General features: G+C 41.7%; 1 protein-coding gene across 5 annotated transcripts in view; it reads right to left on the minus strand.

Annotated features, from left to right (window-relative positions):
* The window catches only part of HYDIN (HYDIN axonemal central pair apparatus protein), a 352,840-nt gene that overhangs the window by 287,919 nt on the left and 45,660 nt on the right, over positions 1 to 19,261 (minus strand). For all 5 annotated transcript variants that reach the window (XR_013812852.1, XR_013812853.1, XM_079759605.1 and 2 more), the window contains exons 5-6: positions 15,730 to 15,864; positions 8,126 to 8,325 (exon numbers count right to left, since the gene is read on the minus strand). Coding sequence is in view for 3 of the 5 variants with exons in the window: in XM_079759605.1 (XP_079615731.1) it covers positions 8,126 to 8,325; positions 15,730 to 15,864 (335 nt within the window). In the remaining 2 variants the exon portion in view is untranslated. The remainder of the gene's footprint in view (positions 1 to 8,125; positions 8,326 to 15,729; positions 15,865 to 19,261) is intronic.

Here is a 19,261-nt window from a genome sequence, read left to right on the forward strand (position 1 = left end):
CTGTTACCCCCTCTGGGCCCAAAGAGCCAAGGAGAAAGATTGGTTTTTAAAACCCACAAGAGTTCTAAGAGAACGCTGCCTTATGAGGAGCAAAGAGCTTTAGTCAAGAGAGACAGACAGCCCCTCTTCAGAGGGAAGACACACCAGGGGGAGAAGTGTCCTGACCTCACATCCTCCTGTCAAGATGGCCTGCTGGGGCTCCCGATGCCTGAACCCAACCAGGGCCAGAGGCCGGGAGCCCGCTGCCCTGTGCCTTACAGGCCAGCCTCCTGGGCGAGGGTAAGCTGGGAAAGGTGTGAAGCATTGGAAAAGGAAGACTGGAGAAGTTCTGTCTTCAAAATAGAATTTGGGCACGTAGACACTAGGGGAGGTAGGGCGGATTTGGAAGCAGTTTCGTTTAATTGCCCTGGAAGGGAGTAGTAAGAGGGAAGCTGGCTCTGATCATGAAGTGCCTTAAATAATTTACAGAGTTCTTTCTCCCAAATCAGAAACCCAGCCCACTTCATTACTTTCACGCTCCGTTTCACTTCTTCCAATTGCTAGCTTTTCAAAGTAATGCATTGTGCAATGTCTGGCAGGCTAAGCTATTTCTGATTATTTACTTATATCACAACCGACCCTGAAATCCTCCCTTAGATAATGAGCTTAATTTCAGAACACCTAAGCTTTCTCTATGAGGGTGCAGAGCTTATGGCCAAGGTTGCACTGGGATTATTACTGTAGGACCTCTGGTGCTTCCTCCCACAGGCAATTGTTTATTTTCCCTGATGTTCTCCATTTGAATCTCCCTCTCCTTTCTTTACTTTTCCCCTTTGATATTAGTCCTTTTCTCATTCCTGCAGCACCAATCCTCAATAAACCCCAGACATTGCTGTACAGGCACGATGGTGCAATGGTTATTGGCCTCGAGTCAATGGAATAAGTTCAAAACCCAGCTCTGCCATGACCTTGGGCAAGTCATTGAACCTTCAATTTCCTCATCTATAAAATGAAGGTAATGATAGCACCTACTCCATAGAACCCTATGAAGTAGTGAGGAATAAAGGAGTTGATATGAGTAAAGTGCTTAGAATATGGGAAGTGCTAAAAAAAAAGTGTTTATCATTATTTTTGTTGTTGCTATTTTTATTTTTATCCCCCTCACTGGCAGCCCCTCAGTGGAAGATGAGTCTGGGGATGATCTGGGGTATTTAGATGAGTTCAAATTTTTATAATTCTCCTCTCAATGCTTTCCACTGCTCTAGAGATTTTACAAAAACACACACACAGGTCATAGCACATCAAACTCTTGTTCAAACACCTCAGTGGTCCTCCCAACCTATGCCATAAAGTTCAAAATCCTAGGCATTTGCGGTCTCACACAATCTGTTCCCAAGCAGTTTTTGCATTCTCATTAAACACAGATATCTGTCCAAATATCCCACACACCTGTCACATTCCAAGTCAGGTTGGGGCGGGATGGCATGGGAGGGCTTTAGTCTCTTCACCCATAACCTCCCCTGGCACTGCCACCTCCTCTCGCTTCCAGCCAGACTGCGCCCCCTCCATAGACATTCCCCACACCTTCCAAAGGCACTCCTCACAGCCCAGACTCAACATCGCTTCTTACATAGAACCTTCCCCAATTCTCCCTCTTGTTAATAACGCCTCCTTCCTCTCAGAGGCTATAACTTTCTTTTCTTTTTTTTTTTTTTCCTTCTTACTTCAGGTCACCTTGTACTATACTGACTTTTCATACCTGCTTCTCTCAAAAGCTAGAGACTCTTGAGATGAAAGGAAAGGAAAAGCAAACAAAATTTCATGAGCACATACTCTGTGCTGGGCACTATACCGGCACTTTACATATGTTAATTTCCCCGATCCTCAGAAACACCTTGAGAAAGTAGGTGTTGTTATTTGCATTTTTTCAATATGAGAAAACAGATGCTCCAAAAAGTCAGGCAACTGTCCCAAAGTTACCCAGCGAGGTAGTGGTGGAGGTTGAATGGAAGCATGCCTTCAAGTTCAAGTTCTTTCTGTTTATCCAAGCCACCTTGTTAGATTCACCTTGGTGTCTCTCACCACTCCAGGCACAGTTCTTTCTTCACAGGAGCCTCTCAGCAGAGGCTGTCAGATGCAATTACAACCCACTTTTAGAGGGAAATAAAAATATCTGCAATCATAAATTAGTGATTATCACATCCTAGTGGAACAGAAGAGGAGCAGACTTTCAGTATCTCAAGAATTTCTGCTTCATGTGAGATGAAGTTGAATCTCACAGTCTCAAAAGTTCCTTCCTTCCTTATGGCCCCAGTAAGAATCTAAAATGTTGAGAACTGGCCCCAGTTTCCTGGTTAGGGAACAAACATAATCTACTGTAATATTTCCTTCTATCTTTGCCTCCCTAGTTCCTAATATTTTCCTTCCTACCCTGAAATGAAATTGCTTTCATTTTTTTTCAAATATTTCTTGGTAGCAAAAGAACAGTGTTGAAATGAATTGGGTAGTGTTACATTGCAGAGCCTAAGCTAATTTTCTATGAAAAACAGAAGTGACCCTTCTCTAGAACTCCAGCAATCCAAGTTCCATAGAGAGGTAACAGATACTTTGCTGTTGTGCTAATGGTTGGGTATATATTACACTAAATTTCTTCAGGACCTAGAAAACCACCTGGGATAGCCATTGCTACTTAGAGCTGCCTAAGCGCTCTCCATAAATCAGACCGTAATTGGGTAGAGCGTGTTAAGTTCTGGTGCTTAAGCCTTGTCTCTAGTTTAATTTTTTTACTTCACTTTACTAAAAGCAGACAGGCTGAACAGGCTAGAAACCATCGAGAGCATATCGGAAAATGTTCTTACAAAGAGCCGAAAGTACTGCTCCTCGGGGCATAAGGCTGGCTCTCTCCACTAAAGCGTTCGGTTTTGATATCACATCCTCATTAATCCCAAAGACTTGATGAGGGAGGGAACTCGGGTTTGTGAAAAAATCATGAGAAATCACAGGAAAGATTTTAAGGGACTTTGAAAGGTTTTTGTTCAATCTACTGCAAACTGCTCTTAAGAACTAAAACTATTCCATCCAAATGACTCAATGCTTTAACAGAAGACTAAATTCCGGCTCTATTTTATTAAGTGTCGAATAAAATATTAGTACTTTTTCTTCAGATAAGCTTTTTATTAACTGATTCCTAACTTGAGGTTTTAGATTTTTGAAATTGCTTCCTAATCCTTTCTATTTCACCTCCCAAGATTAATCCTACTCAAATCATCCAAGTCATTCTGGCACCTACTAGAGTGTTAGGTCAAATTTGTAATAAAGTTGAAGAGTAATTGTTTAGGTTCTTTGTATATTTTATAGCAAGTGCGGCTCCTTATATTAGTATAAAGAACACGGTGCTTATTTTATAATACTTGGAGCATACTGTAGCTTTGCCTTTGTGATGTATTGTTGGTTAGGCAGCCTATAAACATTTATTGGGCACTTGTTTACTTTAGATACTTCGTTAAATGCTGGGGACACAACTGAAGTTAGTTAGATACAACCCTTGCATTTGAGAAGCTCATATTCTAATGGCAGCAACAGACCTACAAAGTTACTTTTCTTTTTTATAATTTATATGAACTTAACCATTTATGAACATAAACATTAATTAAATCATTATTTCAATGAAACGAATATGATGTTTTCATACGTCCTGTGAGATATTATTTCTAACTGTATATTGGCTCTAAAAGTAGTAAAGACCAAGAAGAGATGCTGGGTTTTTGACTGACTTCAAATTCTCAAACGATATCCACTGCTCTGCCATGTCTATGGACAACCGTATTAACCGAAATAGTGGTCCCCAACCCAGTCGGGCAGCACAGTCACCTGTGTGCTTTTCAGAGTGGGCACTTGCCAGGGGATCTACCAGGGATTCTGATTCAACACGAAGCGGCCACAAATCCAACCGCAACCTCTGTCATTGTAACCATCAGGGTTCTCAGCTGTAAACAACAGAAACCAACTCTGACTAACAAGCAGAAAAGGGATTTATCGGAAGGATTTGAAGTTGCTCACAGAGTTGACAGCATGGTTGGAAAACGTGCATTCTGTGGAACGAACATAAAACTATTATTTTATGCAAAGTCTAAGCAGGAAGACAAAAATATTTGCAGGCAGGGAATTTAATTGAGAGTCCTGGTTACACCGAAGATGGGAATGATGAGAAGCCCAATTTAAGACAGCGAGATAGCTGAGGGATTAGCAACAATAGCCACTTCCACCCGGGCTGGAGACAAAAGAGGAGGAGGAAGTGTGACCAGGTCCTGGGGGCCTGGCAGAAGTTGGAACCCATGGCGGGCTTGTCCGAAGGCCTAGAACCACAGGGAAAATGCATTTGCTTGCTGGGGACTCTGCTGAAGTTAGAGAGGGAGGAGGAGATATGCCCTGGCTTCTTCCTACCCTCTAATCTCCTTCTAGTGCCCCCAACTGGTCAAACCCAGCGGGTACCCAGCTGACTCAGGAGGCTAGGGGGACTAACACAGCCTGAAGGTGACACTGAGTATTGTTGGGAAAGGGTGAGGAATGGATTTGCAGGTTCAGAAGCCCAGAACTGGGCCATGTTTGCTTTAATCCAGGCTTTGCTATTAACTTACTGGGGGAATTTAGATAAATCATTTATTTCCCTTCTCAGACCTTACTTCCTTCATCTGTAAAATAGGAATGTTCGACTATAGCTTCTAATGTATTTATGATTCCCAGCTAGTCCTTAAGTTGGCTCACCATTTTACCTTAGAAGCGTTTCTATATTAGGGGAAGATGATTCACATTCATAGCTACGGATGAACATGCTTGAGATATTTTCCTGCAGCTTCATACTATTCAATCTGTGAAGTGATTTTGTCTCACTTTATGGGAACGCAATATGTAAAGAAACTGTCATTTATGCGTAGCTGTGAAGATTCAGCCCAACAGCCCAGGAGGTTGTGCCGCCTGCACCTGTTTGCCCACCTTAGCTGGATTCTCTTTTCTAGTGAAAAAATACCAGTGTCACGGAAGTTGTAACATGTACCATAGATGGTGGTTGTGGGAGGCCTTTTATTAAATAAAAAAAGACTGGTTCTTTCTAAGTCACAGTGAGCCAGTTGAACAACCTACTTCCTTCTTCTTCAATCAAAATACGCGCGTCCCGCCCCGAGATGACAGGCGCAGGCTGTATGAGCGCTGTGGACAATGTCAGGAGACACTGATTTTCACAAGAACTCTTCCTTTGCCTTTGACGGTGGAGTTACCTGAAGTAGATCAGGGTCCTGCTTCCACCTAGGATGCAAAAAGCTGGAAAGAGTGTCTCTCCTACTCTAACAATGAAAAATAAAAACAAAAAGGATAAATAGCAACATCCCAAGTTTTCTTGAACCATTCAAAGAGCTGAGGCTGCAGGACAAACAAGGGGCAGGAAATCTAAAAATGGACAATCTCCAGCCCCCAAGGGAGATGCGGCACCTGCGGGCTGTTCCGCCTGAGATAAACAGAAGTTCCCCACACGCAGAAGAAACAGTGAGAGAGGATGGAGTAGAAGAGATTGTGGCTGACATCCTCCAAAAATAAAAAAGATCCAGGAAGCTCAGAGAACCCCATGCAAGATTGAAACTAAAACTAAACAAAAGCAAAATAAATTCCTTAAAAATAAAACACAAAACCCACACCTAGACACATCATATTCAAAGTGCTGGAAAAAAACAAATACAGGGGTAGGCAAAAGGAGGTTTACAGTTGTGTGTACACAAAACACAGTTTATTCTCATATTATTAGTTATTTGTAAATCATTGGACTATGTATTTGTATCACACCCGTAAACCTACTTTTGCCCAGCTGTATAAGAAAAAAATCTTGAAGGCAGCCCAAGAAAAAGACATACAGGAAAAAGATAAGAGTTATAAGCAGACTTCTCATGAGAAAAATATAAGCCAATAGACCATAAAGTGACATCTCTAAAGTACTAAATAAAATATGTGTATCTATTACTGTCAACTCAGAGTTCTATAATATAGAGAAAATACCTATAAAAAATGAAGGCAAAATACTTTTTATTAAATAGATAAAAACGGAGAGAATTTCCAGTAGACCTATGCTACAAAGAAATATTAAAAACAGTGTTTCCGCCAGGAGACATACAATACCAGACAGAAACTCAGATCTACGTGAAATGGCTCAGAGACAGTGATGCTCCTGGGACACGTGGAAGAATAAACACAAATTCCTTCCCAGGGGATGTGCCTTCAACCTGCATTACGGCAGCCCTGCTACCTAGAATATAGCAGACCGAGTAACTTGAAAACTCTTCTACCAGGAATACCTAGAAAGACTGGATAAAATGTAACTTACATAAATGTGTGGCTGAGCATGCAAACAATTAAGGCAAATCCACAAGGTTCAAAAACGAAGAAGAAACTAAGAACTAGAGCTGTAAACCACTGAGCTAATGCTGGGTCTGCCCTGGGTTCCCAGCAACCTGGAAGCCTGGGTTTTAACAGCCCGCCTTGACATGGTCAAGTCAGGGGACTTATAACAAAACCCCCATATAAAACCGGGAAACCTGAAGGGCTGCCAAACCATTCTCCATTAGCACAAGGAAAAATGTCCGTCGTGGCTTTGAGAGAAAGGAACAAAATTTATCTAGGGATTCATAACTTTGGACATGTGTCTTATGCAGGTTCGGGGTTTGAATTCACACTATAAGTCCACGAACCACCAAGTCAAATAATCAGCAAATAATCACCAATAGTCTATGCAATCTAACCTTTATGAACCAGGCAGAAGCAAGTGCTAATCCTTTCTGAAGAGATGTATCCTTAAACCAGCAAAGGCTTCCACAGATAAAGCCATTCAGAAAATGAGCTCACAGACCAGATCAATATACACACTTTTTTAAGTCATAGGAAAAAACTTGACCCTCTGTTTCCTATCCTCCCAAGCTGGTCACTCTTGTCATGGCCCTGCTGATCGGACACCGTTTTGAAGTTTCATAAACAATTGTTCTTTCCCATCTTATAAGACAGTTCCTTGCAGGCAAGGATTGTCTCATTGTCCTTTATATTGTCCCATGGTGTCTACTACCCTGCAGCTACTTCTCAAATTATCAGATGAAACTCTAACTCCTTCACTTACTAGCTATGTGCTCTTGAGCAAGTTATACAACCTCTCTACTGCTCTGTTTTCTCATCTTCAAAGACTACAGAGCAGGTTGAGTTCCTCTCACACATCTCATCACTCTGAACTCTCCTTCTGCCTCCCTCTTCTATTTTAAAGACCCTTGTGATTACACTGGCCCACCCCGATAATCCAGGATAACTTCCCCATTTTAAGGTCAGCTGATTAGCAACCTTAATTATATCTTCAACTCTAATTCCCCTTTGACATATAACATTATACATTCACAGGTTCTGGGATTAGAATATGGGCATATTTGAGGAGCCATTATTCTGCCGTCTACACTAGCTGTAGCTCATTTGAAGAAACAAACACTTACTATATACCACTTGCTGTGTACCAGCAGTTAACATTTATTAATTCATTTATTCCTCACAACAACCCTATTAGGTGGCTACTATAATTTTTCCTATTTTTCAGAGGAGAAAACTGAGCACCATGATCCAAGGAATATGGATGGCCCCTAAGAACTGGAAAAGGCAAAGAAATGGATTCTCCCCTCAAGCCTTCAGATAAGAACACAGCCCTGCTGACCCTTTGATTTAGCCCTGTGAGGCTTCTGACCGACTGAAATGTCAGAGAATAAATTTGTGTTGTTTTAAGCCTCTAAGTTGGTGGTAATTTGTTATAATAGCAATAGAAAAATAGTACAGCCAGTTATAAAATTCTTAAACAGATGTTTATTAATAGATTCCTACAGACCATTCTCCATGCCAAGTAGAAAGACTCTCATCCAGCATTTCAGAAAACCCTCCCTACCCAAACAGGTAACCTTGAAATCTGGTTTCCTCTGGGGATGAAGAGGAAGTCTGCCCCATATCCGTGAGATCTCCCAGCCTTGCAACTCAAGACTGTAACAAGCTGTTCCAACCCCAACTGCTATTCTAGCAAATGACTTACGCCGACCGGATGTGGCTATCATGAATCAAAAACAAGAGCCACAGGCATGCATACCCGTAAGTGGTGATGTGAAACATAGCATCTCTGTTGCCAATGTTCCGGACCAGCAGAATCTTCTGAGTGCTGTATTTGACAGGGCAAGTGGAGAAATTCAGCTTGTCAGGAAAATCTAGGATGGCTCGAGCACCTCTGGCTTTGATGGGTACGATGAACTTTTCTCTCTCAGTAACACAGGTCAACATATGGGCGTAATCCTACAGGAGAAGGTACAATCATTATTTGCGGACACACCAACATGATCAAGATAACTGGGCAAGAAATATGGCCATATGCCAGGCATCCAGCAAAAAATTTAATATATTCTATGAAACTGTCTCAAGACACTTATAGTTGTACTTTCATTAAGATACTCCTTTCTGACAGAGAACAGTTCAGGCGTTAAAACCTACAAGGTAACAGAAAGCTTACGTTTCTTGTGTTTCTCAGATGTTAGGGAGGGAGGGTGGGGGGTGGTTGAGGCACATTTTCATTTAGATCAGAGGAGGTCCACACCAGTTCCCTCACATCCTCCTCCTAACCGTGCCTAGTCAGCCTTCTAACATGTGTTAGATTGATGGCCCCAGGTGGTTTCTAGATGGTAATGCCAGGCTTGAAAATTATGTTACCCAGACATATGGAAGCACAAATTACATTAAGCATATTTGACCCTAGAAAACCCCACTGAAGCAAACAAGGAAACAGTCTTGTCTGATTACTTCAGAATCCTAAAGAGGTAAGTGCCGTTCTTCATTGTTCCTTAGGAGATCAAACCTAGCAGGCAAAGGTTTTGTTGGGAATCAGAAGCTGGAAAGCTTCTGGCACGTGTGGAGACTTAACATTTACTGAGGCTTTGAGAGAAAGAACAAAAGCTACTGCTCAACCCAGGATGAGAGGCGATCCAAAGTAATTTGTCCTATCTTATTCTATATTTACATATTCTCTGCCTCGCTCTGTAAGAAACTGGGAACAGTTTAGGAAGCTAATTGAAATATGCACAAGGATGTTTTCAACCCTTTTCATATGTCCAAATGAGGAAGATTTGAAGTTTGGTTGGAATTACACAGGAGTGGGCAAAAAAGTAGGTTTGAATTCAACCACCTCAGGAGGCAGTGGGGCTAACCCTGCAGGTCCCTGAAATTCAGGTTTCTTTACTGATTTTCTTTTTTTAAAAATATGTTTTTATTGATTTTAGAGAGAGGTTGGGAGAGGGATAGAGAGATAGAAACATCAATGAGAGAGAAACATCAATTAGCTGCCTCCCTCATGCCCCCTACTGGGATTGAGTCCCAAACCAGGCATATGATCTGACCAGGAATCTAACCATGACCTCTTGGTTCTTGGGTCAACACCCAACCACTGCTCAGTGGCAACACTGGCCGGGCAGTTTACTGATATTCAAAGACTACAAGAATCCTATATCATAAAAGGCTAATATGCAAATTGTCCCCTCGACGGGGAGTTTGACCAGGAGTTTGACCAGGGGGTGGCCCCGCCCCTAGTTGCCCCCCCAACCCCGATTGGGGCGGGCCAGCCGGACCCCACCCATGCACGAATTCATGCACTGGGCCTCTAGTGTATAAATGATGAAGGCTGACAACTTGAGCACTTATTAGATTGTACCTAAGTGCACTGTGCCATTGTGATATTTTTTTGAGTTAATAAAGCTATTGTAATAATCATAACCTGCATGTCTTTTTTCCATACAAACTATAAATCTACTTTTGCCCACCGCTGTGTATTTTTTTCATAATCAATTCATGCACTCATAAAAGATTATGAAGAGATTCTTTAAACAGCTCCTCGATAATGTATTCCAATCTCTAGAGTTCTATATTTAATATGACTGTATTAGATTATGTAATATACAATTTATATTACTATACTGGCCTAAAATTAATTCAGGTGTTATGATGGGGGAGGCTTTGTTAGCCTGCAAGCTAAGCAATTACTTCAGTTGATGTACTCCCTTCTGCTGTGCTTAGATGCAGAGCAATGAGCTCTGGCCCCTCTACTAAGGAGACTTAGCCATAATTTACTTTATATCCTAAAATTTTATCCTATGTGCTCTCCAGATGAAACTTCCAATCCATTTTTTGTCTGTTAGCCTTCCTTCCAACATGCCTTTCCTCTTAACTTTAAAACACCAGCAGTAGGATATGAAAATGGCAGGTGTGGCTTTCTGAGAAGTGAAAAGAACGAATCTTGAGTTTATATTAGCTCCGTGAGAGAGAGCAAACATGGCAATAATTCTGTCCTTTAAATGCTCAGGCAAAGGCCTCTCAAGGCTGAATTCAAGGTTGGGCACGGCCAGTGGCTAAGCCCCCACAATCCTCTTTCTGCCTTTTCCCCACTCCTAAACTATTGTTTTTAGGTGTGATTATGGTATTGTGGCTATGTTAAAAGGTCCTGATCTTTTAGAAACAGAGAATGAAGTATTTACAGATGAAATAATATGATGTATGGGGCTGGCTTCAAATCCTCTGGGGCAGGGAACAGGATCGATGAAGTAAGATTGGTCACACACTGATAACCTGAAAATCTGGGGTAGACAGTTCACTCTACCTACCATTCTCTCTACTTGTACAAATGAGTGAAAGCTTCTATAACAAAATATATTTTTAACTAGAGGCCCAGTGAATTAATTCGTAGACGGGTGGGGTCCGACCAGCCAGCCCAGATGGGGCCTATTGGACCAGGCTGGCCACAGGGAAGGGACATAGGTGGTTGGCTGGCCGACCCCATCCCCTGGTTAAACTCCAGGTTCGAAGTCCCGGTTAAGGGGACAATTTGCATATTAGCATTTTATTATGTAGGATAATTTCAGATGGCTCCCTATCCTACATTGCATTATTCCTAAGACCCTTACTCTCTGCAGCCTTGTCTCCTACGCTCTTCCAGAAGCGTTCTCTGCTCCAGCCGCACGCCTTCTCACACCTCCTGAGCCTGTTGCCAGCATGTTTCAGTGGCAAGGCCTTTGAACCTGCCCTCTCCCAGACACACATCTTCCCTCAGATATGTGCATGGCTTGATTTCGTTTTCTGCTCAAATGTTACCTCATCGGACAAGTCTTCCCTGATCCTCCTATTGAAAGGAAACAGGACCCTCTCATCACTCTTTCTTCTCTATCAGGTCAATACCTGACATTAAATTATATGCATGTTTGTTTATTCATTGTGGAGCATAAGCTCCAGAAAGGCCCAAGCTTGTTCTGTTCTCCTAGGATCCCAGCTCACAGAACTGGGCCTGGCGCAGAGTGAGTGAAAGAATATTACTCATTTTTTAATATATTTTTCTTGATTTCAGAGAGGAAGAGGGGTTGAGGGGGGGGGGAAGAAACATCAATGATGAGAGAGAATCATTGATCGGCTGCCTCCTGCATGCCCCCTACTGCGGATCGAGCCCACAACCCAGGCATGTGCCCTTGACCGGAATCAAACCCAGGACCCTTCAGTCCCCAGGCCAACGCTCCATCCACTGAGCCAAACCAGCTAGGGCAATATTACTCATTTTTAATATCTTTATTTGGGTATTAAAGTATCAAGAGTTCTTCATTAAGAGATTTCCCAACATCATCATATTAGCCTTATTATAAAATGATACTGATCAAGTCCAGAAAGCTAAAAAAGTAGTGATGTGACTCAAGGATGACATGAAACAAAATAGTGAAAAGCACTCCTCTTATATAAGACTCTCAGACATCTTTCTCTTGGCTGAAATGACAAGAAAGTTAACATCTAATATGCTCATGGCACAAAAAGATATTTGAGCCCTTTTTTATAAGCTTTTGCTTTTATCATCTGTAGGCCATTCTCAAGTTGAGAATATATCTTTATATTTTCTTGACATGAACTTTTACTTACCTATCTCACTTGACGAATATTTACTGCACACATCCTGTGCTAGGCACTGGGGTTACAGGGGTGACCCAGACAGAACTAGAGAGGGCCAATTACCGGCAGAAAGAACACAAAATCCTTAACTTTTTTTGCCAACAAACATTGTTGATTGTGAAAAATTTTATGATATCTAAACTTTAATTCAAAATGCTGGCAATATATTTCATTATTGCCATTTTAGATAACATTAAACATGTTAACATTTTTCTATTTTTCTTGCGCCATCATTTTTTAAGTTTCATAGTAACATATCAATAAAACTGTGTTGACAATAAATTAGATATTTTCTTAAAACATACTAATAAAATTGCATCACTTCACATTTTATTCACTGTAGCCATTTCCCTATGATAACACTGTAGTAAACAGATGCTTCCTTAAGCCCAAGGAAGTACCCACTTTTACTTTACTACAAAAGCCTATTATTTTTCAAACACCTTTTAATAGTAAATATACAAATTTAAGAGGTCAAGAAAAATGCCAGGTTCCAGGATTTTGTAGTATTATGACAGCATTGACTATTATATTTCAATGACATGTACACTAGGATTATTAGATTAATAACATATCCAATCATTATTTTAAAGTCTGTGTGAGAAGAGATAAGGAAAGCTGAAGTAAATTTGCTGCACCTGTTATCTGGGTATTTGGCATTCTTAACAAGTTCAATCCCTAGGAGGCCAGATTAATAGATGACAGGGAAAAAATGTGAACTGCATTATCATCTCTGACATGCTAATATACATGGGTGCTGAAAATCCGATTGAAAGGGGACTGGCCTATTAAGCTATGGCATGCTGCAATTTACATATCTCACCCTCCAGATGTGAGGAGGATAAATGAGAATGGAGTGTGCTCAGATCAGCAGGGGATAAGGAGGGAAAATACATATCTACATTGGCTATCAATTTGGCCAACTGAAGAAAAAATGACACAGTGAAAAGATGAACTTTTATTTTTCCTAAAATAAATCTGGCTCCAGTTAGTCCTCTGCTACATTCTGGAGCAGCACTAAAGACAGCATGACTAACCCCAGCTGGTCATTCTGTACATGGCCTTGCTGGCTTTCCAACAGTCAGAGTGGAAATGTAGATGCCCAGGGACTGGAAACTCTGCTGATGGTGCATGTGTAACAGGATCTTTGCAGAAAAAGTAAAGGAAAAGTAACAGCAAGAGCTTCTCCACACACACCATCCGTCTTAGTCAGCAAAAGGAGAAATCACTATGTCCTTAGAAAAACAAATTCTGTAAATCATATTATAGCTTCGAGCCCATATCCAAAACAAAATCTTCATGTACTCAAAATCAAATAATTGCATTTCTCTAGGGAGCCATTATTCTCACTTTATGCCTCTGCACACACGCTTGTAGCCTCGGATAACTTTCAAAGGCTTAGAAGAAGAAACAGTAAAACAGCAGTTAAAACAGGGGTTTCCCAGCAAACACGCAATGTTGGTGAAATGAAATGATAAAAGGGAATAAAAAACCTGGGAGTAAAATAAGCAGCCACAAAATATAGCTAAGTAGTAATCCTCAATGGAATGTTAGCATTCCATATTTATAAGGTAAATACAAACATACCTAAAATACATTTCAATTATGTATTTGCTGTATAGATAAGCAGTAATAAAAACTCCCTTTTCTTTAAGCTTTTGGTTAGGGAAAACTTAAATCATATACAAAGAAAACATATACAAAGAATAGTATAACAAATCCCACGTACCCATCACCAGATTCAACAATTACTAATATTCTGCCACTCTGGCTTTCTCTACACCTCAATCCATTTCCCCTTCTATTATTATTATATGTCTATAGATTCAAGGTAAAGTTTGGATACACTGGAAAGCATAAATATTAAATGTGCAATTTTGACAAATGAGTTTATCCACACAACCCACACACCTATCACGATCTAGAACATTCCACCTCCTCAGAAAGTGCCATGTGTCCTTTTCTCAGGCAGACTACCTGCAGGGAGAACAATACTTATCCAACAGAAGACATATTTCCTCCAGCACAGAAAAAAATTAAGGAAAGCCAACTCTTCAGGTCCAGCAAGCTTTCTATTTCAAGATGCACAAAGGCTTTATAATCGGCTTATGCTCGGCTTCCTACAGAAATGTCAGTGTGGGAATTTGATACCCAAACTAAATCCAGGTGCTGTTCTCTTATCAGTTACTATTCAGATAGAGAGCCTCAAGGAAAAACAAGGACTTCAATCGCACTTAACAAAGGGCATTACTTCTGGAGCTATTTATCTTTTCATTTATTTCAACAGTACCCCAAACAAAATGCCAGGTCCACAAGCACAACCCGAGAAATAGAGATATTACAAATTGGCAAAATACTACTCGCAGTGTTATTTATTATAATGGAATTTCTAACCACTCGCTACAGTGATACATACTTGGCAGATCACATTTTAAATTCTCCATCCCTGCTCTACAGAAAAGTAGGAACAATAGCAAAAAACAAGAATATTGGGAATGACCCTGATAGCAGCTAATAAGTATTAGTGATGGAGAAGCAAGGATTCAAATCTAGTTCTCTCGGACCCCATTATGATCCTTTGATTCCAACCATAATGGCATGTCACGAACACCATTAACATTATATATAACCTGATATTTTGTTATGCCTATTTAAACCTTGTTTTTTTGTCCTAACTCCATTGATCATGCAGGTAAAACCCATAAGTCCCCACTTTGGTCCATATAGAGGAAAATTCAACCCACAATTCTGTGCTCCTGGAGAAGGGTTAAGGAGGAAGCCTCCTCTCTCAGTCCCTCTTAGCTGGTCCTTCCTTCTGGGAGGAATTGGAATTTCTTCAAGCGAGGAGAGCCTAAGAACGGGTTAGATTCCCCACAGCTCTGTGGTGTAAGGGGAAATGGCCTCTTTTTGAATTCAGGCTCTTTCCATCCTGCCTGTGTACACATGCTCTGAGCTCTAGCTTCTCCACTCTGCTTGGATGGAGCTATGGGTGAGGTCAGCCCCTCACCGAGGTCCAGTTATCTAGCAATCCCTTACCAGGCAAACAGGAGGAAGCCCCTTCTAGGCCTCAGGTCTGGCCACATTTTTTACCATTAATTAGACTGATACTGTGATCAATATTTGGATCTTAGGTCTCTTTCCTAAACTAGTTCGAATCTGGGAGGAGGAATGTAATAGCTAGGATCCCAAACTTCCAAGGAGCCAGAGTCTTTATCCTTTGTCTTAGCTCACCACACCTGACCACACCTTTTCCTTTTTGGTATCCCTCTAACTGTACAGTCAAATATAACTATGCTGAGGTAGGTGCTGGGGAGGAGAGGAGAGGGGAGAGGGGGGTCATTTAGAAGGATTACCCTTCTTTACATCCTGGCTATTTACAGCTCATATAAGCCCTCAACACTCCTTGACAATTGTAACCTCATTCCCAGTGGAATGCCATCCCCTCCTCTCACCTGGTCTTATCACTCCTGTCATCACTACCCACCACCAAAAGCAACACCATCACCACCACCACCACCAATACCATCAACAACAGCAATATCAACAACACAACTACCACCATCAAACCAATATCACTACCACCAACACCACAACCAATACAGCTAATACCCCTTCTAACAATACCAATACCAACACCAACACCAACACCAACCACCACTTCCTTAATGTTCAGAATTGCAAACCGCTAGTGAACGCATGCGACCAATTTCTTGCCAGCACTGCCATTACCTTGTTCTCCTCTGGAGTGAAGAGGATTCGGAATATGGATGGCACTCCTGGAGCTACTTTGTGGCCAATGTCTTTGGGACTGATTACTTTAAAGTACGGTGAGCTTTCCTCAACAACTTTCACCATCCTTGGAATCTGAAAGAAAAATATAGAGCAATGACTGTGCATGTGAAAGTGCAGAAGGGAAAGTGCAGGCCTCATAGTTAAACAAGACATCTCCATCTACTACCCACCAGCCATGCGACCTTGGTCAGGCGTGAACTTCAGTTTTATCAACCGTAATAGGAGATGACAGGCCCTACCTCTACCCCAGTGTCTTACACAAAGTAAGCACTTAAAGCATTTTAACTTTGAATTTCATGAACTTTATTATTACTCGTTTTATTGTTAGTTTAAGGCTTTGTTCATTTTAGTATTTAAATGTGACTGTCTGCAGGGACTAACGGCTAAGACCGCAGTCACACAGCGGAGTTGAGCTGGATTTCCCAACACCTGAGAATTGCTCTTGGAGAAGAAACCACACTTGCTGCACTCCTGCTGTGGGCCATCACTGCACATGAGGTGTCACTTAATCCTCCCAATAAACTTTGAGCTTCATTCTGACTCCCATTCTACAGATGAAGAACCAGACACTTGCCCTATTGCCACGGCTTCACCGAGCAATGGTGTTCAAGTCAAGTCCCAGCCTAACCCCGCCTTCCTCTCTCTGAGATTGTCCTAAGTAAACACCACTGTGAAGCAAGAACAAAGAAAACAGTATAATGTCCCCGAGGCCAGTCTCCGAACAGCTTCCAACAGTTTTATTCTTTTAAAGTCTTATTTCTCTGCCCTGCTTGCCTTGCCTAGAGTAGTAGCTCTATCTCAGTTAGCCCAAGCAATAAAGGAAATGCAGTTATGAGGAGAAGGAGGGTGGTCAGGGGTGGAGGTTCTAGGGACACAAGGAAAGGGAGACAGGATTGTGTTTCTTTAAAGACTAAAATGGGCATCAGGAAAGTTAACTATAGTCAAGTCTGACCCAGATGCCTCAGGTGAAAAAGAAGGGAAAAAGACCTCCCACCACCTCTCAAAGCTGTCACCGGATGGGGGAGGGGAGAAGAAATGCAAAGAGAATTCAGACAGGTAAGACCAGAGAGTGAATAGATAAGGAAGAGATGTGTGCAAACTCGATAGGAATAGAAATAGCTTTGCTGTAAGGGAAATGTGCCGTGACATTTATGATGTGTTGAGTGATACTGTGTAAGCTTGCTGGGAATACTTTAATAACAGCATAACTGTGAACTAAAAACTAGGAAGGAAAACAACAGTAACATTAATATAATAATAATAAAAGTAATAATGGTATAGTGCTTACTTTGTGACAAGCACTGAACTGCATACACTCATTATCTCATTTACTATTCCAAACAACATATTGAGATGGGTGTTATTATTATCCCCATGGCCCATGACAGGAAGGGCAGTTGGGGGCAACCAGGCCGGTAGAGGAGGGCAGTTAAGGGTACCAGGCTGGCAAGGGAGGGCAGTTAGGGGTGACCAGGCCAGCAGGAGAGGGCAGTTAGGGGTGACCAGGCTGGCAAGGGAGGACAGTTAGGGGCGACGAGGCCTGCAGGGGAGCAGTAATAATGGTATAGTGCTGTGGGTTGAGAACTGTTAGCAGGTTTGCCTAAGACCATCAGAAAACACAGATATTTACATTACGATTCATAACAGTAGCAAAATTACAGGTTGAGAACCTCTAGCAGGGTCGCCTAAGACCATCAGAAAACACAAATATTTACATTACAATTCATAACAGTAGCAAAATTACAGTTATGAAGTAGCAACGAAAATAATTTTATGGTTGGGGGTCACCACAACATGAGGAACTGTATTAAAGGGTCACGGCATTAGAAAGGTTGAGAACCACTGGTATAGTGCTTACTACGTGATGAGCACTGAACTGCATACACTCATTATCTCATTTACTATTCCAAACAACGTATTGAGATGGGTGTTATTATTATCCCCATGGCCCATAACAGGGAGGGCAGTTGGGGGCGACCAGGCCGGCAGGGGAGGGCAGTTAGGGGCAATTGGGCCGGCAGGGGAGCAGTTAGGCATCAATCAGGCTGGCAGGGGAGTGGTTAGGGGGTGATCAGGCAGGCAGGCAGAAGCAGTTAGGGGCAATCAGGCAGGCAGGCAGGTGAGCGGTTGGGAGCCAGCAGTCCTGGATTGTGAGAGGGATGTCCGACTGCCCTCAAGGGGTCCCAGATTCGAAAGGGTGCAGGCTGGGCTGAGGGACACATTCTCCTCCTCCCACCCCTGTGCACAAATTTCGTGTACCGGGCCTCTAGTCTAGTATAAGGAAGGGCCCTGGGAGCAACTCACCCAGAAACAAGCCAAGAGAAATCTGTCTGCTTGTTGCTGGCTGAATTTCCCTAGATGAGAACTATCCTTTCATGGGGCCCAACCCTCTAGCAGCATCTTACCAAGAGCTTTTGGGTTATCCATGAGAATTGAGTGACCTTTGGCAGTAAAACTTACACATGCCCCTTATCCTTGACTTGTCCATATAAACCAACTGGCAAGCCTTTCTTGTTTAGGACCAGGGAAGAGTGGCCCAAACTACCCTTTGCACTAGCTCCTCTCTGCCTTTCAAAGACTAAGAAAACTAAGTAAAAAAAAAGTAATGTAGAAAGGGAAAAAGAGAACTGGAAGTGAGAAACTAAATTATTTGGCAGCCCTATATGAAAAGAGAGAGTCCTAAAGTCTATGCAATGTATCTCTTCTTAAGGTCTAGGAACATAATCCTGAACACCTGGATTCTTTTTCTTCTCTATGCCTACACTTTAGCTTCTATTCCTTGAGCTTCTCTCGCTAACACTCCTGCAGCAAAAAACAAATATGCCATTTTCTCCAGAGTCTGGCTTTGCTGTCACTAAATCATCCCACTGATCTTTGAAGCATCACTGATTCATTTAATGAGCTACTGTGCCAAATATACCTGCAAGTCTTCCCATTTGCCTTGGATTCTTGCATAGTCTTTACTTATCTTCCCTTGGTCAGGAGAATTCCCTTGGTTAGTGGGAATTTGCCTCCACATTCTTAGATTCTATAAGTATTTTTACTTGTCTTTACACCTAAACTTTAGCATCTCTCAGATGCCTTTCCTCCCTATCTGATTACTTTTCATACTTACTTGTGCTTTATGTTGAAAGGGAGGGCAGTTGGGGATGATCAGGCCTGATGGGGAGGGCAGTCAAGGAAATCTCCATGCATTTAATATCTTTTCTTTAAATAAACCCTAATTGATCTCCTAAGAAAAAGGCATAGGATGGAGAAGAAATCCTCAGTTGCAACCACAAAGTGACAAGGTATAAACAGTGAGAGAAGCTGTCCAAAGCTATCTGTAAACAAAAAACTAAAGGCTTCTGAGGTAGAAAGAAGGAGAAAGGAAAGGGGGAAGGGATATCCATTTTTTTAATTAAAAGAAAATAGAATTTGTAGAATATAAAAGCATTGGCTGAACAACTGCAATTCAGATGAGTTTACA

This window comes from Cnephaeus nilssonii, assembly GCF_951640355.1.
Source record: "Cnephaeus nilssonii genome assembly, chromosome: 20".
In the NCBI taxonomy this organism is placed as follows: Eukaryota; Metazoa; Chordata; class Mammalia; order Chiroptera; family Vespertilionidae; genus Cnephaeus; species Cnephaeus nilssonii.